Source organism: Mya arenaria, chromosome 9 (genome assembly GCF_026914265.1).
Source record: "Mya arenaria isolate MELC-2E11 chromosome 9, ASM2691426v1".
NCBI lineage: Eukaryota > Metazoa > Mollusca > Bivalvia > Myida > Myidae > Mya > Mya arenaria.
This window is the reverse complement of record NC_069130.1, coordinates 41,761,080-41,785,666: the sequence shown is the minus strand read 5'-3', so window position 1 is coordinate 41,785,666 and position 24,587 is coordinate 41,761,080. Positions and strand designations below refer to the sequence as shown.

At 34.5% G+C, this 24,587-nt stretch overlaps 1 protein-coding gene across 1 annotated transcript; it reads left to right on the top strand.

Annotated features, from left to right (window-relative positions):
- The first annotated feature begins 558 nt into the window (after positions 1-558).
- Positions 559-18,226, top strand: LOC128246023 (uncharacterized). Its single transcript, XM_052964233.1, has 9 exons — positions 559-562; positions 14,463-14,534; positions 14,635-14,725; positions 14,921-15,001; positions 15,376-15,507; positions 16,538-16,634; positions 16,803-16,885; positions 17,394-17,419; positions 18,136-18,226. Exons 3-9 carry the CDS (start codon positions 14,723-14,725, stop codon positions 18,224-18,226), a joined length of 513 nt encoding a protein of 170 aa, XP_052820193.1. The 5' UTR covers positions 559-562; positions 14,463-14,534; positions 14,635-14,722.
- The last annotated feature ends 6,361 nt before the right edge of the window (positions 18,227-24,587 follow it).

Here is a 24,587-nt window from a genome sequence, read left to right as displayed (position 1 = left end):
GTTCGCATTTACTTAATATCAAATCGTGTGTGTTCTCTTCATCTACTGCAAAATTCTCAAATTATTTTCCTTCCAATATGGGAGTCAGGCAAGGAGAAAATCTTTCGCCTCTTTTATTTTCATTATTTCTTAATGATCTACATGAATACTTGCAGTCAAAGCCAACCGTAAACGTAATTTCAATACGACTAAATGAAGACAATGAACTTCCCCAGTTCCTCAAGCTTTTTATTCTGTTATATGCAGATGACACAGTTATAATGGCAGAAACGGCACGTGACCTGCAAAATGCTCTCGATGCCTATTCTAATTACTGCACTGACTGGAAACTAATAATCAATACAACAAAATCTAAAATACTAATTTTCTCAAATGGCCGACAACCAAATTTTTTTTTTCATTAAACAATCAGCCGATTGATATAGTGAAGGAATATAAATAGCTAGGTGTGTTGTTTAGTAGAACAGGTTCTTTCTATAAAAACAAAATACATGTTGCATCGCAGGCAACTAGAGCAACTTATAGCCTCCTCAGAAACTCTAATAGACTCAATCTTCCGATCGATCTTCAAATACACTTATTCAATAAAACAGTTAAACCAATTTTACTTTACGGCGCAGAAATCTGGGGTTACGGAAATCTTGATATTATAGAAAGAGTTCAGCTGAAATTTTTAAAGTATATTCTCAAATTAAAAAGATCAACTCCTAATTATATGGTTTATGGCGAAACTGGAACAACACCAGTAGCTTTAGATATAGAAGAGAAAATGATGTCATACTGGGTACGTTTGTGTAATAATAATAATAATAATAATAATAATAATAATAATAATAATAATAATAATAATAATAATAATAATAAACTATCATCGATGATATATAAATGCATATACAAAACAGTTCAGACTTTACTTCCAGACATAATAACAACACAATATCAATGGTGCTTCAAAATAAAGTCAATACTAACAAAGTGTGGATTTATAGGAACTTGGGAATATCAACAAGATGTCAATCCTAAATGGCTTAAACTTGCGGTTAAGCGCAAGCTTAAAGATCTGTTCTTAACATCGTGGTACTCCCTTATTGAAAATGCTAGCAACAGCCAATTTTATAAAATCTTCAAAACGTCATTTGGCTATGAAAAGTATCTTCATTCAACACCCAAATCATTATTATATCCACTTATCAAGTTTAGAACAAGAAACCACAGACTACCAATAGAAACGGGCAATTGGAATAGAACACCAGTCAATGAAAGGAAATGCCAAACATGTAACAAAATAGGGGATGAATTCCATTTTTTATTCAAGTGTAACATTTTTGATATCGAGCGTAAGCAGTATATAAAACCATATTTTAACAGACGTCCAAACATAAATAAACTTGAGCAGTTGGTAAACACAACTAATAGAAAGGAATTTTTGAACATGTGTAAAATGGTATCTGTTATTCTTAAACAACTTCGTTAAACATTACTGATCTTATTTATCGTAGACTTTCTGCATACATATTAGTTGACTCTCCCATTGTACTTAACCCATTTTATAACTCATAAAGTTTCGTAAACACTGCTTGAACCCAATGATCCATGTGCAATATTTATCCTGTTAAACGGGACTATCTGGTCTTTAAATATTTGATTTATTGGAATGTATGTTATGTCTTTGAATCCTCAATTTGAGCCTCTGAAATGTATTGTCTTTATCAATTACCTCAATTTTTTCATGTTGTGCATGAATTTGAGTGAATAAATGTGTTGACTTGACTTGACTTGACATTTACTAAAACGTTAATATGAAACGGTCTAGAACAGAGTCCTTGGGAGACCAAAGCGCCGATCCTAAAAATGTGGAATAACAAGAGTCGTGCAAGAGAGGATACATTTTTTTAAAAGATCATCTCACTGCAGAAGTGGGTGAATTTACTTTCGAAATAAGTTATAAATAAAAAAGATTATCTTAACCTTATAAAATCAAAAACCACAACAACGTTACATGTTTCACAAAAGGTTCTGGCAATTAGAATATCAGAAATCACAACTTGGTCTTATGACTGATGCTTTTATCATATTCCAGACATTCACAGGGTCAGTGAGACCATTTTCATTAACGAGTAATACTTCGTGTTTTAATGTTCTATAAAATGGTATAAATAAAAAATTGACTTTGACTTCAGAATCTCATATACGATCAGTTATTTCTATAAATGTAATTTCAAAAGGAATTTATTTCATCTGTACCGGCGCCATGAATACTGCTCTAGGTTCCTTTACATTTAATAGTTTTATCACCATATGACAAACAATATTGTCAATTAATAGTCCCTCATCAGAGTGACGATGGCAAACACAAACTGATTGATGAGCCGCTAATTGGGCCAAGTTTGAGATGGGTTAGTGACGATTGAACAGTCTTTGCGTTTTCAATATTAAACACCTGGCCCCCATATCATAAAAAAATACTCAGGTCAACGCTGAACTTTAGTATCAACTCATTTTACCGAATAAAAGCATCGTATGTTACACATTATTGTATGTTTTAACTAATTTTAAAAAAGAACATTACCTCATAGAATGTGTCGATTAAAACAATTGGTCAATGTTTCAAAGATAACTTATACTATAGCAATTGCATATGTTGGGGTAATTTTCAACAGCATTGAGTTGTTCTTTATTACATTTTCTGCTGTAGAAAAAAGTTCTTAGGAATCTTGACCAAAGTTTGAATCAAAATTGTCAATAAGAGAACACAATTTTAAAAGTTGTGAAAACATATACGATTTTGATGGTTTTATAATATACAGTAAAATTGGTTGAGACTGAGATTGAGATATGACTTTGTATTTTTGTGATATTCGGCCTGTAATATCGCAACAACAAAAACACACACAACAACAAAAACATCTTAGTAATAAAATTATAAAAGAAAACAGTTCAATAATAATTTATAATCGTATAATGCAGTCGTCGTACTTTTCAAACATTTTGTGTGCATTTTCTGTGTGGGTAGGGGGAGTGCAAAGTCCTGCTGCACTTAATTCAAAATTATACAATGTAATACTCAACTTTTCGTTCCAATTTTAGGCTTACTTACTGCATTTGAAAACACATATAACTGGCCGTAATCTATTATTTATAAACGCCTCAATTGTGACATTTTCTACCAACTTAATAAAACTACTATTACTTTGAAAGATGATATTAGCAGAAAGCAATACATATTGTCATTTTCTGGTTTCTGTCTGCATATCTTCTAATGACAATAAAGTTTATATCGATACAATCTAATATTCTATTAATGTTATCTCATTAAAAGTCTCTTTCATCTTAAACATCGCCATGAATATTGCTCTTGGTCCAATACCTTGTAAAAGTTTCATCACAATCTGACAAACAATATTGTCCAGCAATAATCACTCATCAGATTGTCAATGGTTAACACTAATTGTTTGATGAGGACCGCGTTTGAGGTGTTCAGTAACTAAATGAGCGTTGACTTAAGCGGCTCAGACCGTCCACCGCTCCAATCATCGTGCTTGAGTGAACAGCTGAATTATCTTAACGCCTTTGACTCAGATCGTATATAAAACAGCCGATCTTCCAAATTTCATCATATCTTTACCAAACGTTTACGTTTACACAACTTACTTAGACTGAACTGCTTTTAATAGAAATTTCAAAAATGCCTCCACAGAGTTTGGATTTTTGTTCCGTGTCAACGTTGGCCCGCCGCTTTGCAGCACAGTAAGTTGATTTTATTGTTGTTTATTATCATTACATCATTGTGAAACTTTTCAGAATACAATAAAATGAAATTGCTTTTTTGCTAGCACTTCAAATTGATAATCCGATATGATAATAATTTGCTAACTTTCCAGAAACATGAGGAAGAAGCTTCCCGTTGACCACGATCTGAAATCAGAGCAAACAGCATTGGAGGATATTTTCTACAAGAACTTCAACCAACGTAGGACTGACGTCAATGACGTTTACCATGATCAAAAAAGACGTCGAACTTCTGAGGTGCATCCGAAGTCATCCCAAATCTATGACGTCATCACAAATGAGAGCCGATCGTCTACGGCTGTCGACGAACTCCGACCTTGTGACAGATGGGTCACGTGACAACGGGCTCCTGACCTTGACCGGCAAACACAAGGATCGCATGGCCATTTTGCCAGAAACGGTGAGTTTTATTTAATTTTTAAAGCAGCTTAAATCAGTGTTCTGAATAACAGAATTGTTTAGGCGACAAATGCCTTTTTACATTCAATTTCTTATAATCCCCTCTTCAATAAGAAAATTTCATTTTCTAGATAAGATTTTAAAAGCACTGTGAGGGAGCTAGAATTGTGACGTCACCACAAATGTGTACGACCACGGCGATCTTGACACAACAAATGATATGTTTGTGTATATTTTCTTTACTAAATTGAACCAAATTAAAACAAAACCTAGCCCATGGTACGCCACATGATTTCCGCTTTCATATGGTAAACTGTCTGTTATTCTTGATGTTGTAGTTTTTGAGAACATTCAAAAACAAATTTGGAATCGGCGATGCAGACGACCACACATTTTGTTGATCTTGCAAAAAAAAACCAATGATAAATCGACTAATTCCAACTGGTTCTTTACAAAAAGATATATAAACAGTAAATATATACCATTTACAATACATGTTCAAGGCGAAATGATGTTTTTAAAAGAAATCGTACAATATTAAATTATGCGAACGACCACACTCGAAAATTTTAGGCGAACGACCACACTTTTTAATCTAATTTTGATAAGAGTGCGAATAAAGCTTCAAATACTTTATTTGTTAATGTGTATGGTATATCTTTTAGATGGAGAGTCGACAACCTCAGGTCTGCAGATATTGTGGCAAGGTCCTTTCGAACATTTCAACATTGCGGCAGCACGAAACAACACATATATTATTAGAAAACCTATTGTATTTTCTAACAATATTTTGTTTTTGAAAAGAAATCGCCGTATTTACATAACCAGGAAGGCATTTTCAGAACTGTTTTAGTAAATTCTTGCTTTTGTTTGAGGCGATTGGTTTTTAGCTCGACTATTCGAAGACTAACGAGAGCTATCCTACCCACCCTAGCGTCAAACTTTGGTTAAGGTTTTGCATGTAAGCACCTTTAAGTCATTATCTCAGCAAATACATGTATTGCATTGAAACTTCAGACAGGCGTTTCCAACTATCCAACAGACTTAATTAATCAAGTAAGATAGCTCCATTTTGCATAAAATGTAAATTATGGCCCTTTATTATTCGACTAAAAGATTCTGGTTAAGGTTTTGCACATATACCAAAACCTTGCAATCTAAACTTAAAAGCGACGGAACAGTTGAGCGCGCTATCTCTGTGACAGCTCTTATTATAAAGGATCATTGCACTGTGATCAATTTCATTTTTGTGATTTTTTTCCAGAACTTTATTAGTAAATTCTTGTATTATTTTGAGTCGATATTATTGTAGGTGATTCATTTCACTTTTTGTGATTTGCTCTGTGATTACATTTATATGTTTAAGTTTTACATGTAAACAGCCTGATCAGTCTTATAAATGCGATTGTTTCACAAACAAATGCGGATATTTTTGTTTCATATTGATGTGATTTATACTCTGTGTTTAAAGTGATCCGTTTGTATTTTTAAAATAAAGACAATACACGTTATCAAATAACAGTTTTATTTGATTAATCTTCACTATTATTGCCATATAATAACACTGCTTATTGCCATATAAGTGACGTGTCAATAAAGAATAAAGACAACACATATTTAATCAAAAACAACTTGTAAATGAGTAATAACTACACATGTCATTCGCGGGCTACAAATGAACTACCCAGTAGCATTAGAAGTTCCATATGATCATATCGATAGTCAACATTGAATGTTATGAATCCCATTTAGGATGTAACTAACGTTTTTCAATCATTTCTCCTCGCCTTTTCCCTTCTGACACACAGTGCCCCTTTTTGTAATGAATTTCGATCCAAACATACTGTACCACTCTTCCTCCTTTTCGTCGAACGTATATCGAACATACGGTCCCTGAAATTGTGTGATGAGATAAATTAAATGTATGTTTTCTTCATCTTACAGTACAAAAATTGGTGTTTTAACAAGTTTAACGATTGACATACTTAGAGATATAGGTGTCATGGGATTTGGGTGGGTTTTAGCCCTATTAAATGTACGTTAGATCTTGGCATTCGAAAATTGCCCTACTACTTCTTTTCATTCTAGACACACATCCTACAGTGACTTCTATCACCATCGTACTTGACAATAATCTCCTTTACAATGGTCGAATGCCTCGAAACGCATGCCGCACAATCTCGGTTACATTCTGGTGTTGACATGTCGGATTTGTCGAGAAGATTATACACGTGTGTGCGTCCTGTGCGGATACAAATGTCCTTAGAATAGAAAAAAAACATTGAGATCACGAAGGCTTTATTCGCAACCCCTTCAAATTTAATTTAAAAAGTGTGGTCATTCGCCTAAAATTATCGAGTGTGGTCGTTCGCATAATTTGATATTTTGATATTGCCTTCAAAAACATCAATACCCCTTGCAAAGGTACTCTAAATGGTATATATTTGCTTTAATAAATGTTTTTCGTAAAGAACCAGATGAAACTAGCCGTTTTATCATTGTTTTTTCAAGATATACAAAATGTGTGGTCGTCTGCATCCTCGATTCCAAATTTGTTATTGAATGTTCTCAAAAACTACGACACCAAGAATATCAGACAGTATACCACATGAAATCGGAAAATATGTGGCGTACCATGGGCTAGGTCTTGTTTTAATTCGATTCAAGATAATAAAGAAAACGTCAAAAACATACGTTTTGTTGTCTCAATTTCTCCGTGGTCGTTCGCATTTGTGGTCACGTGATTGTTTTTGCTCCCTCACAGTGAAAATGCTAGTCATTATTATTTTGAAAAGAAAATGCCATCTCAACATCCTCATCAGAAAATGATGCTATATTTTTCAGATGTCAGCTGTACTGAATGGCGACTACGACCACCATATTGATCACTTGACCGTCATTGACTGTAGATACCCGTAGTTTGAAGGAGGCAATATCCGGGGCGCCATTAATCTCTACACAAAGGACTCCATCCGGAACTTCCTAAACGAGACAACGTCTCATCAGAAAAGAATCACGTGATCGTTTTTCACTGCGAGTTCTCATCAGAACGAGGCCCGAAGATGTACCGCCATCTTAGATCGCTGGATCGTGAATCGAACAAGGATTCTTACCCACAACTGAACTTCCCAGAGGTTTACCTCTTGGAAGGCGGATACAAGCAGTTTTATCACCAGTTCCAGGTATGTGCTATATTTAATATTTTGGTATAAATTTGTTAAGCATATGGACGTTGGTTTCTTATTTCCAAGGCGAACGATAATGCACGCTGTACCCGGTCACATTTTTTCTTGACTAAAAAAATTAAACTGTTTAGAAAAAAAATAATTTAATTTTATATTAAGATATTCATGCTTAACATACATATAATTATTAAACTATTCAAACCAATAATATTTAATGCGCCCATGTTCTTTGTTGTATTGGGCAGCTGGAAGGGAGTGCAAATGTTAGGAACTGCTCACACGCATGAAGACTATCGAGTGCCAAACGACAACGTCGGGGGACATGCTATTAACTTAACGGCTGAAACAAACGTCTGACTATTTTTTACGTTTATTTATTTATAATATTGGTCAGCTGGAAGATAGTGCCAATGTACGGCACTGCTCACACGCACGACTACCATTAAGCGCCAAACAACATAATCTAAACGTCTGATACAAACGTCTGTCAATTTGCTTTTACTTTGATGGTTATATAATTATGTGTTGTTATTCTTTTATTTTCACTTTTTCTGCATATTTTCTAATTCTGTCTTTCCGAATTACGTTGCAAAGATTTAGAGAGAGAGAGAGAGAGAGAGAGAGAGAGAGAGAGTTTTTTAGGTATTCTTTTGTCGCCAACATCATGTTATTGCATGTTTACATGTAATATAATATATTTCATTCATAGCTACAGCTGTAAGTTATAGCTAGAACAGTAAATATATAATTGTATGTTGCTGTTGCTATAGTGCTACAGATGTACATTAGCTTAATTTTGATGATAGTACACCTTTGAGGCACTTGGTCTGGTAATGTTCAGTGGATGCAATAAGATATGTCAGTGGGGTAAATGACATTCTCGTACACCAGAGTTATCATTATCAAACCTCTGATGGATGAGATGAGGATGGGAATGGGTAGATGAGCGATATAATGACCTTGGAATAAGCCTGGTTTGATATTATACATACCATAAGTAATCGTATTGTTAGTATGTTCTTATAAAAAAAAAATGGTTTTGTCTTCCGACTGCCTTCTCATTGGACAAAATATAATGTTGACCATTAAATTTGGTGGGTCATCCACTTACTCGACCAGCCACTGTTAATTAACCGCTTAACTAGATTAGAATTGATAATGGCTGACTGATGATTTACTGAAATAAATGTATGGAAATCTCAAGAAATAATGCCTTCTCAATTGACAAATTATAATGTTTAACACTTACTCATGTTTAATAAATCTCGAAACCATTTCAACTCACAGAGCATGCATGCGATTTGATTTTCTCCGGGACTATTTAATGAACTTCCAATTTCGCCATTGCTCTGAAAGAGATTGTGAGGTATCATTGAGAGAAGAATTTATTTACCGAGTTTTTATATTTTTATGAATAATTTATAATGTGTGTGCAGTTCATTTTAAACATTTATTGGCTCTACAGTATGCAATGACCATTGAGAAACGTTGAGGTCCAAAATAGGTCTTAAAGTTTAAAAATATGGATATAATACACAGGGTATAAGCATTTCAGCCTTATAAAAGTACCCCCCCCCCCCTCCACATTTACACCGTACTGTTTATGAGAGGCCTGTTGTAAGTTTTTCGGTATCGGAAGTAGAGGATTACCTTATATGGAAAATGCTTAAAATAGCACATGACGTATTGCAAAGGTTACGATCTACGCACACTTCCGGAGAAATGACCCGGAATCTGATGCTTTCTGTCACGGAAAGCTCACGAGAGAGATTCGATTCGAATTTCTTGAGATTGAAACTGAGATTTAAGCTTGCTTAGATATCATCGCTGACCAAACTTTAAATCAAAATACTACTCGCGCCTTTTTTTTTGAATATAATTGTGACTGAATTAAGTTCCTATAATTATTTATCGCGTTTTCGCTTGTATTGTGAATCGTCATTTGATTTCGCGACTTTATTTTAAAAAAAGAGCAATATTTGTCTATATTTTATTTTCTGTCGAGATGCACATCCGGGTCGAGGAGCGTGTGTTTTCTTCCTTTGCAGATTCAAGTGGATGTCTTGGTAGTGCGCTTGTGGCAGGTGATTCCAACGTACATCGTATCCAAGCAGCGATTCAAAATTGGTCCACTATTCGATGCCTCCCAGTATCAGGTACACACATTTTTAAAAGGCAAATGGATGTTATTTAAATGATTATGGCGAACTATTTTGATTCAATATTGCATAAAGGTGTTAGTGAATGTATTATGACCAAATAATCTGCCACAATATTCAACTTATAGTCTCCTTCAGTTTTGCAGACGACATATTTCATCAACCCGAAGACCTTATTCCTTATAGTATCCAATTTGCTCTGATATATTTGATGGTTATTACTGTAAACACTATGTTATGCACCAGTAAATTGTAACCCCACCCCAGGTCCGGGGGAATACCAGGGATAGCCGGGGGAAAGGGCCATGTTTCTACTTTCCAGGTGGCCCCGCAGGGCCGGGTGACTGCGGTGTTTTTGTCATAGCGCCAAATTAAGCCGAAATTGGGCCTTATGTAGAGTCTCTGAGGTGCGGGGGCATTTGACCGGGGTTTAACCATCAGTTCGTTCCCGCAGGGCAGGGATTTAACCCGGGGTTGGCTGGACCGAAAGTCAAAGTCCCGGCTATTCCCCCGACCCTGGGGGCCATGGTTACAATATTGACTGGTGAATTAGCGTAGCACTATTATCTCAAGGGTATTCTGTGAGGAAAAGTGTGTCCATGCAGTGTTGGCTTTCAACCAAGAACTGCTAGAACCAACTGAGCTTTCCGGACATGTAGGATTTCTTATCCTAACACTCTCTAATTTTCCCCATATTTACATTAATGGTGATTCTGGCACTCGGTTCTTTCTTTTCTGACACCAATAAAGACATCCTTGGAGGTAGTGAAAGTACCCAGTGTGGTGGCTGGACACATGAATACCAGAACAATAGCACAGTCCTCTAACCAATTTGCTAGCAGCGCGTGCGCATATACACACGCTTCATGCCTTCCACCAATAACCTTTTAGGCTGATCCAGAGATTCTTGCATTTTACTTTTGATATATCAGTATATAAGTAGTCCTGCGAGAAAGAGTGCGTCCTGTGTGTGGCTTGAACCTATGATTGCACTAGCATGGCATTCCAGTGATTAATTTTGTGCAAAGGCTTCTCAAGGCTGTTTCACTGGACCATAAATCTTATTTTTCCCAAAATATTCTTATTTTTTGTCCAATTTCATATTTGCAAATTATGTTGATTTATACAAATTGCAGTGAATTTTATGAAAAAATCTTGACATGACAAACTTGTTCACAGCATAATGTTTGCATTTAAAGAAGTGATAACATGTCTATTTACCATTACCAACACACTGTTTACTCCACTCCACCATTTATTTTGTAGCTTGTTCTTGCTCACACATTTTACACTCCTTGGCCCCAATTAACCTATTAGTTGATTCTGGCATTTTTACCTTTTATTGACACAAGTAAGGAAAACAATTTGGAGGAAATATTGTTTGTTTGAATAATAGCCTTCTTTTGGACTCAAACCCATGGCGGCAGGAACACTAGCACAGTTCTCTAACCTATTGAGCTTACTTGGCTGGTGGTTCTTACCCACACAAGGTACAGATACATGTAGGCCAATATATTGCAAGAAGTAAAAATGTCATATATTGCCTTGTTTCTCAGCCATTTCATCTAAAGGTCCCTGTTAGCTCAAAGTACACAAAATGTTTTTCTTAAGTTTCTAGTCAAAGACCTTCTTTCTTTTCACTTTCCTGTTTAAACATCCTACATATCAGTCGAGCTAAACTGAATAATTTTTTATGTATATGGACAAACAAGAACTCCACACAACCACTTCTTAAACAGTTTATTATGTGAAAAGAAAAGGAAAAATGTTTTTTTATTTTATACCAATTAAATTCCATGCGCCAATCATATCACAAAATATGGTACTGCGTATTCCATTCCATATTAATTATTGAATCAAATGTTTCTTGATTGATTTGAACCATACAATACCGAAATAATATTATTAATGCATCAGTCAATTGTAACCACGCCTCCCCACCCTTTCGCACCAAAAATAGCAAGAAATGGTCCTTATCGGGGTTAGGGTTAGGGTTAGCAGTTTGTCCCCACAGGGCTGGGGTTAAACCCGGGATTTGCTGGACCGAGAGTCAAAGTCACCGGTTTTCTGGACCCAAAATGACGGTGGGGGTCGTGGTTAAAGAAAACATAAAAACAAAAGCTACCATTGTTCAGTTTACCTCAATTGTAGGAGCCAAGTATGTGAATGACAAGAAGGGATTTGTGGCAGTTCTGCAGCTTTCATTGAAGAAGAAGTTTTACCCATGTGTCTCTCTTTTCAATAAGCTTCGTCAAGGTACCAGTTTTTTAAAAAAAACTCACTTTGCAATTTATGAAATCCTCAAGTTTTAATGTTATGAAATATGCCTGATTCAAGAAAGTTATGACAAAGTGTTATTACGACTTTATAATGCTTTATTTGAAGAAGTCACTACTTGTTTGCCTTGGCTTTATTAATAGTCTAATAATGTATATTTATTTCAAAGGAGAGTCACTGAGGTATGTGATAGTATGTGATAGTATCCACGAGACGAGTCCGGAAACTGAGATTGTTTTATGTTCTATTCTGCCACGAAAAAAGAATGACAGACGAGTATCTTCAACATTAGCGAGAGTCTTCAACAGATGGATCCAGAATGCTAACACCATGCTAATGAACATTTCAGAGGCCATCCCATACATCAGATTCCTTGGATATGGAGCTCAGGTATAAATCAACAAAATAAGTTTATGCAATACAGCAATGAAAGTTGTAGATATTTGGCAAATTTAAGATGATCCTTATTTATATAGACAGGTAGAAATATGTAACTGTAAAGCATTTTTATGCCTTTGTGGATATGGGTTGTCATAATGATATTGTTTATTTCATTGGTATACATATATCATTATTATAAGTCACGTCACCTGCCCATGTTAATTTCTCATATACCCATCATGGGCAATTTCGTACTGTCACACACTGACAGTATCGTTTTGACCGGTTGACATGATACTGTCACATAGCACGCGCGTCTTAAAATAGGCATTTTTTGGTTTCCCAAGTCTGAGGTGGTAAGCGCTTATTAAAATGTATTGTGAATCTGGTTACTACCGGTGTTTGCCTTATTTCTAAACGACATTTGCAACAAAATGACAGCTAAAGTAAACAAAAAATAATTACACAATAAATTGATTAAACTTGAAAATTGTGTTATGGTAAAAATCTTATATATCATGTATATAAATGTAACTGTGTTCGGTATAATAAAATAAATATTGCATGGCTTCCAGTGTGACAGTACATATTGTCAACATTCGGGTAAATACTGTTACCCTCGGCTTCTCCTCGGGTAACAGTATTTCCCTCACGTTAACAATATGTACTGTCACACTGGAAGGCATGCAATATTCATATAATATTCACCAACCTTTTCAAAAACAGTATATGAGCAATATCATTATTTTCGTTTCTGTATCTCGGTTAACAAGATAGTATATTGAAGATAGCAAAGATGAAGACTTAATATTCCAATGATTGAAAAGTTTGTTAAACCATGCATTCTGTTTTTATATACAATTAAGGAATGTGCTGATGTGTTGGGTCGTGATGGACTTCATCTGAGTCGTGTTGGTGGTAGACATTGTAGTCAGGTGATTGAGGAGGATGTGTATTCCTGGAGTGAAATAGCCTATCAGCAGGATTAGTTCACCTAAATGGCCGTCAATGAGTCTTTTGACGATTATTAGACTATGGCAGACTCGTGAGAGAGATACACATGAAATGTCAAAATAAAAAAAAAGTATCCCTGATCGCTCATTATTGTAGCTATCAGCAGGATGTACATTGGAATGAAGACATACGCCAACCACATTCAGCAGAGATTGATGCATCAAGCTTTGACCAGTGGTATTTGTTTCAAATATATTTCAATTCAGCTGAGTTAATTAGTTTTTTGCCTGTGTAAAATATCTGAATATTGTCATTGCCTCAGTGTTGTTTAAGGGTATAAGATGAACATGTCATGTTGATGAATTAACATGAAATATTTTATAATGATAAAAATTATATTAACTGTTGGCATTGTTCGATACTGTCTTACTTAATTGCTTGTTGTATGATGCAAGGTTCAGTATGACTCTTGTTCGGTTTGTAATATGTTAGTCAGTTAAAGAAATGATGTCCATTTAATTATAGTTCATATGGTGTTCCTAACTCCCTACGTCTGAGATATTAAAAACGATATTTTCCTGGTGCCTTATTTTTAGCTCTGACTATTTTTAAAGCCTGGCAGCTGCTGTTGAACCAGTCAGTGACCAGAATGTCCAGGCCAGCAAGCAGCCTCTGTACTCGGAAATAGTCCGTTTGGTAAATACAACACTTGCTCTAAATGGATGGCATTTGCTAGATCAATAGTTATAATTTATCAAAAGCATTGAATTCTCTGATAATATCCAGCTGATGCTTGTGTTGGTTGGTAGATATAGGATCTTCATTCATAAGTTACCATTTACAGGTAATTCAAACAATTATGAACCTTTTCTAATTTGATATTCGTAACATTTGGTCAGTCATCAAGTTAGTCTTTCGGATGAACAAGCCCGAATTCATGTACAAATGCTTGGAATTTGATTTTTGAACAAGCCCTGCAGTATAAAACCCAGAAATTGTCAATCTGAAATTCCTGTGATCGGTATGATACAGTGCTGGTGTTCTTTTTGAAAGCCTGTTAAGCTGTTTCAGATGGGCATTGCAACAATTTTAATAAAATTTAATGAGCATTTACATAACTAAACTTAAATACATTCATTGATGAAATCATTTAAAGCATGTCTGCTTCTTGTCTACCTTTGGTAGGGACAAGGGTTAAACCACCTGAAACATTTCCATAATTTGCTTATATTTTTATATATCTTGATTGACTTTAGCCAACGTTTTTTGTCATTAATATTTAGGTTGATGAATGTGCTAGATCAGCCAGACCATGTGATCACAGATCAAACAAACATCGAAGGGCAAGGCGAAGAAAATTTACGCAACACAGACAGCTGAAAGTTCAAAGGTAAATGAAATATATTTGCTGATGTTAAAGCTTCTGTTGAATTTACTTGTCAAATCAATTAATTGATGTTACAATTATGTTTCCACATGTATATTTGTAGATCTGAGCAGTATAAAGATCACGTTGAAATTCCGTTGACATCTGATGTAACGGTAAAGGTGAAGGCAGACAATGTACATAGCATCTGGATGGTAAGTTACACTATTCCTGTACTGATGTAGTTTCTTCAAAGAAGATTAAAATCAACATAACTATCAAAGTTAATCCTGATCCTTTTCTGAGCCATACCAATGTCCTAGTGTTCTGATGTGTTCTTGAAATAAAGAGAAGATACACTTTTGATGGTGGTTTTGGATAATGAATGTGTTGATATCTTGCATATTTAGTGCCCGAAAGAAGACGCCATTACCACAAAGAAGCGCCTACCGGTCTGCTCTACAATGACTGGAGTTAAGAAGATAAACAAGGTAAGAACATGCTACATGTAATGGCAATTTGTAACAAATTGCAGCATCATTTAAATTAAATACAATTCAGTTTTCCAATAATTTAATAAAAAAGGGGTAGGTAAATGCAAAACCAATGCCTTTGTTAATCTATGAGGATTTCATTCCCAGCTTCATTTAGTAAAATCAGAGTTATAGCCCGTGAGTTTGCATTATTATTATTATATTTTTTTTCTATTTATTTCTAAGAATGTTTTGGTGTATTGCTTTGATGCTTTCTGTTGAAATGTTTTAACGTGCAATATTACGAAAAGTGTCGAAGTGAATTGTAAAAACCTCATTTTATAACTTGAAGCAAGAAATATTGAATGCATTGTGTCCGTTAACTGTAGAAGACATGGTTTGACTGCCCCCTATGCCCAGTAAAGTGTTCTAGAGAAGATTTCCTACTGGACCATTTCTGTCGACGCCATGTACCTGGAGGGACCAAATACAAGAAGAACACTGACAATTCTTTCTGTCATCGGGTATGTTAGATATTTACTGAGTAGTACGGTAAACAAGTGTTTTTTTTATCAGTGAATGAGTTTTACCTCTTAGTTTATAATAATACATTGTATAATAATTTTTTCATAGTCCTTGGCATCTTCATTTCTTACATGACTACTTTGTAAGTTTTAATAAGGTGGCTATGATTAAACTGGTATATTTTGATCCCCCACCCCCTTTTCGGAAATTTCCCCCTGGCCCCTTAAATTTATTGACTGATATAAAAATGCTAAACACGGGTCTGACCGTCTTGCATATTAGTCAGGTATTGGAAACAGCTTAAATTGATACCAGCTGGTGTTGATGTAAACATTTACATGTAAAAAGGGAGGATTGTTACATTGTGTTATGCAATAAGACAGAGCATGAACACATATCCAAATGTGATACAGACATTTATAAAAACAAACAAAACCCAAACACCTATTTAAAACAAGAATTTGATGAAAATGTGGCAATAAATTTATATTGGCGTAAGATACATTGGATTGTCTACTTTCTCTATGTGACATTCCACCCATCCCCAGTGAAAGATATGTTTATAATTGTATATATGCATTAGTTTTGTTTATTTACTGAATCTTAATGCTCATTAGATAATCAATGATTCTTGCTTGTCAATAATTGCCAATTCATTTAATTGAATTAATGCCAAAAATGACAGATTTATATGTAATATTCATTATGTGCTTTCTATCTAATAAAAGAAATTTATCAGTAAAACAAAATGGTTATTTACACTGTTCTGAAATTTTAGTCAGTTCTAATGTCAAAACCATACTTTAGTGCAAACAGGGTCCAGGAACTCAAATTATAAAATTATGATATCCTTTCTGAAATGGCATTTATCTTGCTCGTTCAGTGAAATAAATTACAATATTACATTGAAAAACAAAACAAGCATCATCTATATATAATGAACTTCCCCTTGGGGTAATTTTAATGTTAAAATAATAAAAAGGGATATTAATGTTTAATGAAATTATTTTATTACAATTTACGAACAAGAAATCAACGAAGAGCAGCAGAAGTCAGCCAAACTCGAAGAGCACCATTTCAACATCCAGCCTGAACCCTGTAGAAAAAACTTCACCTCCTCATCAAGGTTTAATTTCTTTCTTGGGTACTAAATCAAACATTGTTTATATATATTTTTTATGTTATTCATGCTTCTTTTTGTCAACACTTACTTATCAACTTAATATCTGTGTAAAAATAAAATTTATGAAGGCTCAAGTGTACATGAATTCAGAAATTTGTGTTTTTCTTACAGATGAATTGGATATCGCAGATCACGCCGATTTCTCCAAATTAAAATTACTTTTATCATTTGATGTTGAGCAAAATCCTGGACCTGTGAGTTATAAAATGACAATCGCTGTGAACTTGCATGGAATGAAGGCCAGAGTGAATCAATTCATGTTTTTAGTAGTAAAACAGCTGCAGGTGACGAAATAGGATGGGAGTTTACATCATCAGTAATGAAAACTGGTTGTTCAGCATACTGTCAGATGAAGGATGAACTTTACAGAACTCGTGACCCAAAGGCCAAGTTTATGGATGCAACAGTTTTTTTAAAATGGTGGTTTAGTTGGGCAGCTAATATGAACATTGATTTCAGACAACCATGTGACATTTGTAGGTATGAGCCTACATCAATCAGAGCAGACAGAAACAATGACCATGAATTGAATCAGCACCCGGCACATCTATTTTGTTTCTTTGGTTTTGTCCAGATCACAGTCATTGCTATGGATTCCACATGACAGTGGCTGAAGGCAGAAAAGATCCATCAGCTTCATTATACTCTCATCTAGCCAAACCTCCACAAGCAGTGTTTTATGACTTTGCCTGTAACTTACAGGAATATTGCCTCAACAGAGAGAGTGGGTACTACAAGAACGTTAGATTTGTTCACGATATTTTTCATGGTTATTCACACAAATGCTCTACTTCTTTTAGAAGCTCTCGACTTCAAGGATTTGAAAGTGTGAACTCAGAAATCTGCGAACAGTTCAACAGATTCTGAAGAAATCAGCAAGACAAATGACACAATCTCATTTCTGTTTCTATCTTCAGTTCTTTATTCATGAGTGGAACAGGAGAAAAAGAGTTCCTTACAAGAGGAAAATCAGCACTGCACTAGCTGGGCTTTTATGAAATGTATAACAACTTTGATTTTCAGAGAGCTGTGCATCATAAAATGATCAAATGAAATATGTTTAATTTATATTTCATTCACTTCTTATATATATTTGTTTGACTTTCTCATTTGCGTATACTTTTGACTAGTAATTATCACTGCATCTGCAATTGTTTTCGGTTTCTGCTGTGTTTGTTAGTATGTTTCAGTTTGAGCGCACAGACTTCAACTTTGGCTTCCAGCTTTGCCGTTGAGAAAGGACAACAAGTTCCACCAGAAGTTCCACCAGAAATACATCACGTCTTTGATTTTAATGTATGTTAATAATTGTTTACATGGTTGTAAACTAAAAGTTCAACGCATAAATATCTTATATATATATAATTACATTAAGAAAAATGTTGATTGTTTATAAAGCTATGAATTAATATATTTATTATAGAAATTCATATCCCTCTTTCAGGTTTGAGGCAGACTTTCCACAGCGTCTTCATCCAATCTACTCGTGCCGGCATGTGCAGCTACTTAATCTGAAGGCTTGGAGGGAATTGTAGCTCAGTGCTTCATCCTTTATGTGGATAATCAAAAGGGAACCAGCAGGATCGTTTAGATCATTCTTTTCAGAAATCTGTTGGTGTCAAACAATATAATTTTGTTTGCAGAACTGAATGTTCTTATTATTTATATTTTATGAACAAAAAGTATGTTATATAAGAAATGTTAGGCAAAATTATCATTAAAATCAAACTAGGAAAGATTTGGAGATTATTTCATTCATGAAAGGTTTGATCTGATTGATCAGTCTTCTTAATGCCTGTAGTGAACAGTATGTATTGTGTTATATGTAGTATAATAATCAATTAAGTGTTGAGAAATGTCTTAAAATTAGCGTATAACCCTTTATATCAAGTTTTGTTATTTAATTGTAAAACAGCAAAAGAAACATTTGTGGATTTTGAAAGATAAGGCAGAGACTATGTTTACACTGTTAATGTTCAACTGGTGAATTCCATTATTTGTTGCAATATCTTGATTTTGATAATGTAAGGAATGATTTCTGATTAAATTATTACAATAGGAATCCAATCTCTGTTATGCTTAAAGATGCACTTTTACTCCCAAATTAGATATTCCACAGTTTATATGATTGTTTTTATATAAAAAATAAGATTCTTATGAAGGATACAGAGTTGAATTTGAAAGAAGGTTGCAGGAAACATAAAGATCACATTTTCCATAAATGCATTATTTAGTAAGTAGTTAAAGGTTTATCATTCGAAATGTATGTTTCATACATGTGTATATTTTGATTTTGAATAAGAGTCACTTGAAAGATTTAGCTAAAAATGTTAAAAGAAGAAACTGAAATTGCCCAATTCGGTACAAATAATTAAGGTCATTCATTCATTCGCTTATACACATTTTATCAATGTGGAATGTTAACTTAAATTGTTTCTTAAGTATGATATAACAATCTATATTGCATAAGTAATTGAAGATATTGTGAAATACCACTTGTATGTGTACATGCTGGGTACCCCTTGTACATAATGAAAGCTAGGTATGAATAGTATACGATTTTAAAATAATTGCAGTAAAAGACGGCAGTAAAAAGTATAAGAAGATTTAAGGCTAACCACTTGTAAACTAAATGGAAGCTGTACACACACTTACAAGTACACCTTCACGTGCTGTTTCACAACATATCATGTAACTACTGAGAACACATGTTTACAGTACATATATTACTGTTTTATTTGGACTCATTTTATAAAAAAACCCATTTAATTCCTGTTTTGTTATTATTTGTTATAAATCAAATGCTTGAAGTCATGTTTTATGATCTTATAATAAAATTTTGTTACGGGTCTAGTTGTTCGTTGTAGCATTGTTGAGTGAACGTCTCTGATTTTGCCTCATAATTAATGAATTTCACACGAACATGTGTATGGAACCTTCTGTAATGTTTGTGATGTATAAGATTTGCTGTTTGGAGACTTTCAGACGGAATTCTTTCCTTAGAATTAAAATGTACCATTGTGTATTATCGCAATGTCTGTTAACATTGCCAGCAAAGCACAATAGTTGAATATGGAGTCGTGCAAAGAAACTGGAGCGAGTACCTAAATTCTAGGCTGGCTAACATCAAACGTCATTGCCCCGATATGTTCATTATTGAAAAAAATGAAATGCTAATTATTACAAACTTTCAGTCGTTTATGGAACAAAATGTAATAAATGCCTCATTGGCCAAAGTCAAAAGCTAATACACAAAAAGGTAAAAGGTAAGCCGAATTCTTACATGAGAGCAAATATGAAAAATAAATCGGCGCATTCAATGCCCATCCATATCTGAACATTGATATCCTAATGTCCGTTTTGATCAGTCTGTTCCCTCGAGAGATTGTTTTGAAACTTACCATAGGGAGGTAGATCTAGGGTTTCTCGACCCTTAAAATCACGCAAATCACTTCGATCCGAGTTAACCGCTTTGTGGTAGACTTGTCATATTTGACAAACTCCTTCTTTTTAAATTAGACCCTCGATCAGATAAAGTAATGGCTGTGGTCATGCTTGAAGGTCAATATAACTTGACCATGACAACATTCGTGACCCTGACCAACTTTATTATATATGTTAAATATCCCACGTTAAAAAAATAGACTTCGATCCAAGTGTATATTTTTGTACTAACTAAATTCTGCTGGTTGGAAATTTGTTCACCTATAAGGTTTGCACTGTTCAAATATGGCCATTTTGATCTCAAGACTTGTGGACGGACGCACACTCTTGATCCGTGTCATCTCAGGTGCCGCCGCTTTAAAATATTGAGAAAAAGGTGTGTTTTTTACGTCTTGTGTCGGTATAATTGACATACACGACAAAGTCCCGATAACGGTTTTTACCTTTTAAGGCCAATTTAAGGGATAAACACACGAATTAAATGGGCTAAAGAAGGGTCTTACAAGATGCTTCGAATGGTAGATTGTTAAAAGTCGTGAACACCCGGATCGTGCAGAAAAGGTTCAAGAGCGGGTTCGAAAACCTGGACAGTAAACGGGGGAATGGGCATTTTGGAAATGTATCGTTTAACTCATAAAGAAGTTTAATATGCTATCGGAATGGTTACAGCAATAACAGCTGAGTGAGGGCTATCCGCTTTTCCTAGGCACCAGCTAAAGAGTAGAAACGGTTTAAACCGATGTACCATCTCGGTGCGTATTCAAGAACGGTTAGGCCACAACAAATTGATCATTTGTTCGTCGGATTTGCCGCTCCTAAAATTCGAAAAACGAAAAAAAAATTAAAAAAAACTTTTTTTTGCGCCCGCACATACTATTTGGCCGCGCATATTATTATTTTTTTTACTTCTGAATTTCCTCTATTTTCTGATTTTTTTTTACTTAAAATTTAAACCTGCAACGTCGACTTCGCCCTTTTTTGAAGGTATTTTCATTCCCCGCGAGCAAACTTTCCTCGTGTCAGGACAAAATCAGGTCCGGGTAACCGCAAAACAGCCGATATTTGTTGACAGTCTTTTTTGTCGGGAATATTTTGCAGGATGCACCGTTGTTATTTATTTCCGGTATTAATATGCAGGATACTTTCAGTTTTCGTAAATGTAAAATACACATTTTTAATTGAAAATCAGTGTCATAGTCAATGGATTATAGTCTTCAGTAAACAACAACAGTTTCACAGCGTCGAAGGCAATAATTATTTATGTGTGTTTTAAGTAATTCATTGTTTTGTACTCAAAATTTAGTGTTAAATAATAACTAAATCAGATTTTGAGTGCAAAACTTATATTAAAATACACGGACACTCGACTTACAACAAATGAACATGTTTCCGTGAGTTATTTTTTAAATTCTAAAATGCATTTCTCAGTTTTTAATTCTCAAAGTCACTACAACCTTATCATTTGCTTCAAGAGGTTCAAATATAGACCTGACCCAATTTTTGGAAATGCTCAAATGATGAATTACTCTTACTAGTCTAAAAAAAAATTCTTTTGTGATAGTATTAAGTTACGGAATGAATACAATAGTTTTCTTTTTGATCTTCGAATAATTGCACGTTACTTAAACTATGAGGAATGTTGTCTTTACAATATATCCATGCTTAAATTGAAGTTAATAGTAAAGCACTGGATCTTATTGCCATTTTTTTATATATTGAGACAGATTTTCATGTGATACAATCAAAACCTTTTAATTTATATTTAAACTAAGAACCTATGTTTGCAATTAAAAAGCATTTCTTGACATATTGCATGATATATTTGGTAAGAAATAAACTTTATATATTTTTTTAATTTTTCGCCTTGCGCTCCCCTCTGAATTGCCTGATTTTTTTTCGCTCGCTCGCTCCTACTTTTTTTGGGCAAAATCCGTAGAACAAATGATCAATTTGTTGTGGCCTTAAGAACACATTGGACAAAAGATGAAAGCCCAAATAGCCTTAAATGCTATAATATTTGGCATTTTCTCTGAGAAAAAAACAACATCATGTTACAAAAACGTTCATGTCTGCTTAATTGAAGTGCGGTCGTCCGTCTGTACGAGTAAAATAGGCTTTCAACGCTGACTGCGGCTGGTGAAAACACTTTTTTGTAATATTGTTCACTATTTTACACCTGGATTTGGACAAACTGCCAGGTCTTAATAGATATGATAATCCAATGCCGACAGAAAGGTCATTTGGACGCTAGAAAATCCGCCGTTATGGATTTTGCAGAAAAAAAGTGCAATGAGTTTTACCATGAATGCCACTTTCTCTTGGAGTAACAACTGCTACCGGGAACCGGGTTATACACATTTACCGGAAATTTTCTGTATTTTTCGGTGTCAAAAAAGATCATGAAAATCTGTTTTATTCTGATCTGCTGGAAATTTCAATGAAAAGGCTGTGGTCGGTCAAGCAAAGATTATACAAAATATAATTCCACGTTAGATCGACCCTCACCGTACTCGCATGATGAATTGGCCGACAGAATTATAAAATGAGGTTCCGTATACACTACTTTTCACAAAGTTACATTACCTTATTTTTTAAATAAATATTATATTAGTCTATGATTTACAAATTGTTATTTGTCAGTCAAATTTGTACCTATAAGTAAAAACGTTCGACTGCCAAATTCATGTAGGTACAATAATAGTTCCTATATATTATTACGTATACTGTATATATATACTAATCAATCTCTATTTAAAAAACAAACAAAAAAACAACAACAACAAACATGTCTGTTAGGTGACAGGCAATAATATTACTTCCGATAAGTTCAGCCGAATGTCAATGACATCTTCGCAGGGTTGATAACTAGGAGAATTGTTTCAGTGTAATATCGTAATAGTCATATAATAGAGTTCATCGATTTTGCACAATAAGATACATTTCATTCACTTTTAATGTTCACTGGGTGAATTATATTGCTTTCTTACATTGAAACGGGGGTTTAAGTTGAATGCCATTTAATCACTTTTATAGATAAAGGCAGCAATTCGTATGCAGAAACTGTAGTGTCATTTCAGAAATTATGTCATCGACATTGTGTTTAAGCTCTGTGCTTACCTCTCTTCTTCTTTCAATAAAGTGTCACCAATTAATAGGTATCACTGCACTGTTTAATTGGCACTGAGGGGATTGAATTTCATAACTAGAACTCCGCGAGTCGGATGTGTCGCCTGACGAATTATTTACTGTCGACATTATAGCTGTTAGATTGGCATTTTATTCATTTATAGACAATGATGTTGCCATTTAACTTTCAAGTGTAGGTGGCATTTGAACCCTCAATCAGATATACCTACGGAATAAGTTTCAGGTTGAAACCTCCTATAGTTTACGAGATATGCCACGGACAAAACCTTTAAGCAAGAAAATTATCAAAGGGCAATAACTCTAAAAATATGGCAGCAAGAGTAACGGTTATTGTGCACTGCACTTGCCCTCAATGAGATCTATCTAGCTATGAAGTTTCAAGTTGATACCTCTTATATTCTTCAAGATATGCCCCGGACATAACTTTAAGCATGCAAATTAACAAAGGGCAATAACTTTAAAACTAAGAAAGCAAGAGTTACTGTTATTGTGCACTGCACTTGCCCTCAATGAGATCTGTCTAGCTATGAAGTTTCAAGTTGATACCTCTTATATTCTTCAAGATATGCCCCGGACAAAACTTTAAGCATGAAAATTAACAAAGGGCAATAATTTTAAAACTAAGAAAGCAAGAGTTACTGTTATTGTGCACTGCACTTGCCCTCCATGAGATCTATCTACATATGAAGTTTCAAGTTGATAACTCTTATATTCTACAAGATATGCCCCGGACATAACTTTAAGCATGAAAAATAACAAAGGGCAAAACTCTAAAAATATGGAAGCAAGAGTTACAGTTCTTGTGCACTGCACTTGCCCTCAATTAGATCTATGTACATATGAAGTTTCAAGTTGATACCACTAATAGTTTAGGAGATATACCCCGGACAAGCGAAAATGGGACTCGGACGCCACCGCCGCCGCTGCCGACAAAAGTAACCCCTATATGTCGTCTTTTCAGGCGACACAAAAATGGAAATATTTTTTTGATATTGTCACATTCTCAAACAATGAAATATCATATTCAAATGATATTCTCAAAATTCACTTCTTTCACAAGGTAAAATATCATGCAACATGATATTGAAATAAACATTTTTCTTTTACTATATCCACAAAAAGATGGCTATAAAATGACTTATTGTACATTCTATATGAAAGTGATTTTATTAAGGAAATTGCACCGATGATATTGTGTCCCAGCCCTGTACATACTGAAGTTCAATATAATGTGAGAACAGGAATATTTTCGAAAAATTATCTTTTATATGTGCACTGATTGAGATGATCAGATATCTGTTTTAT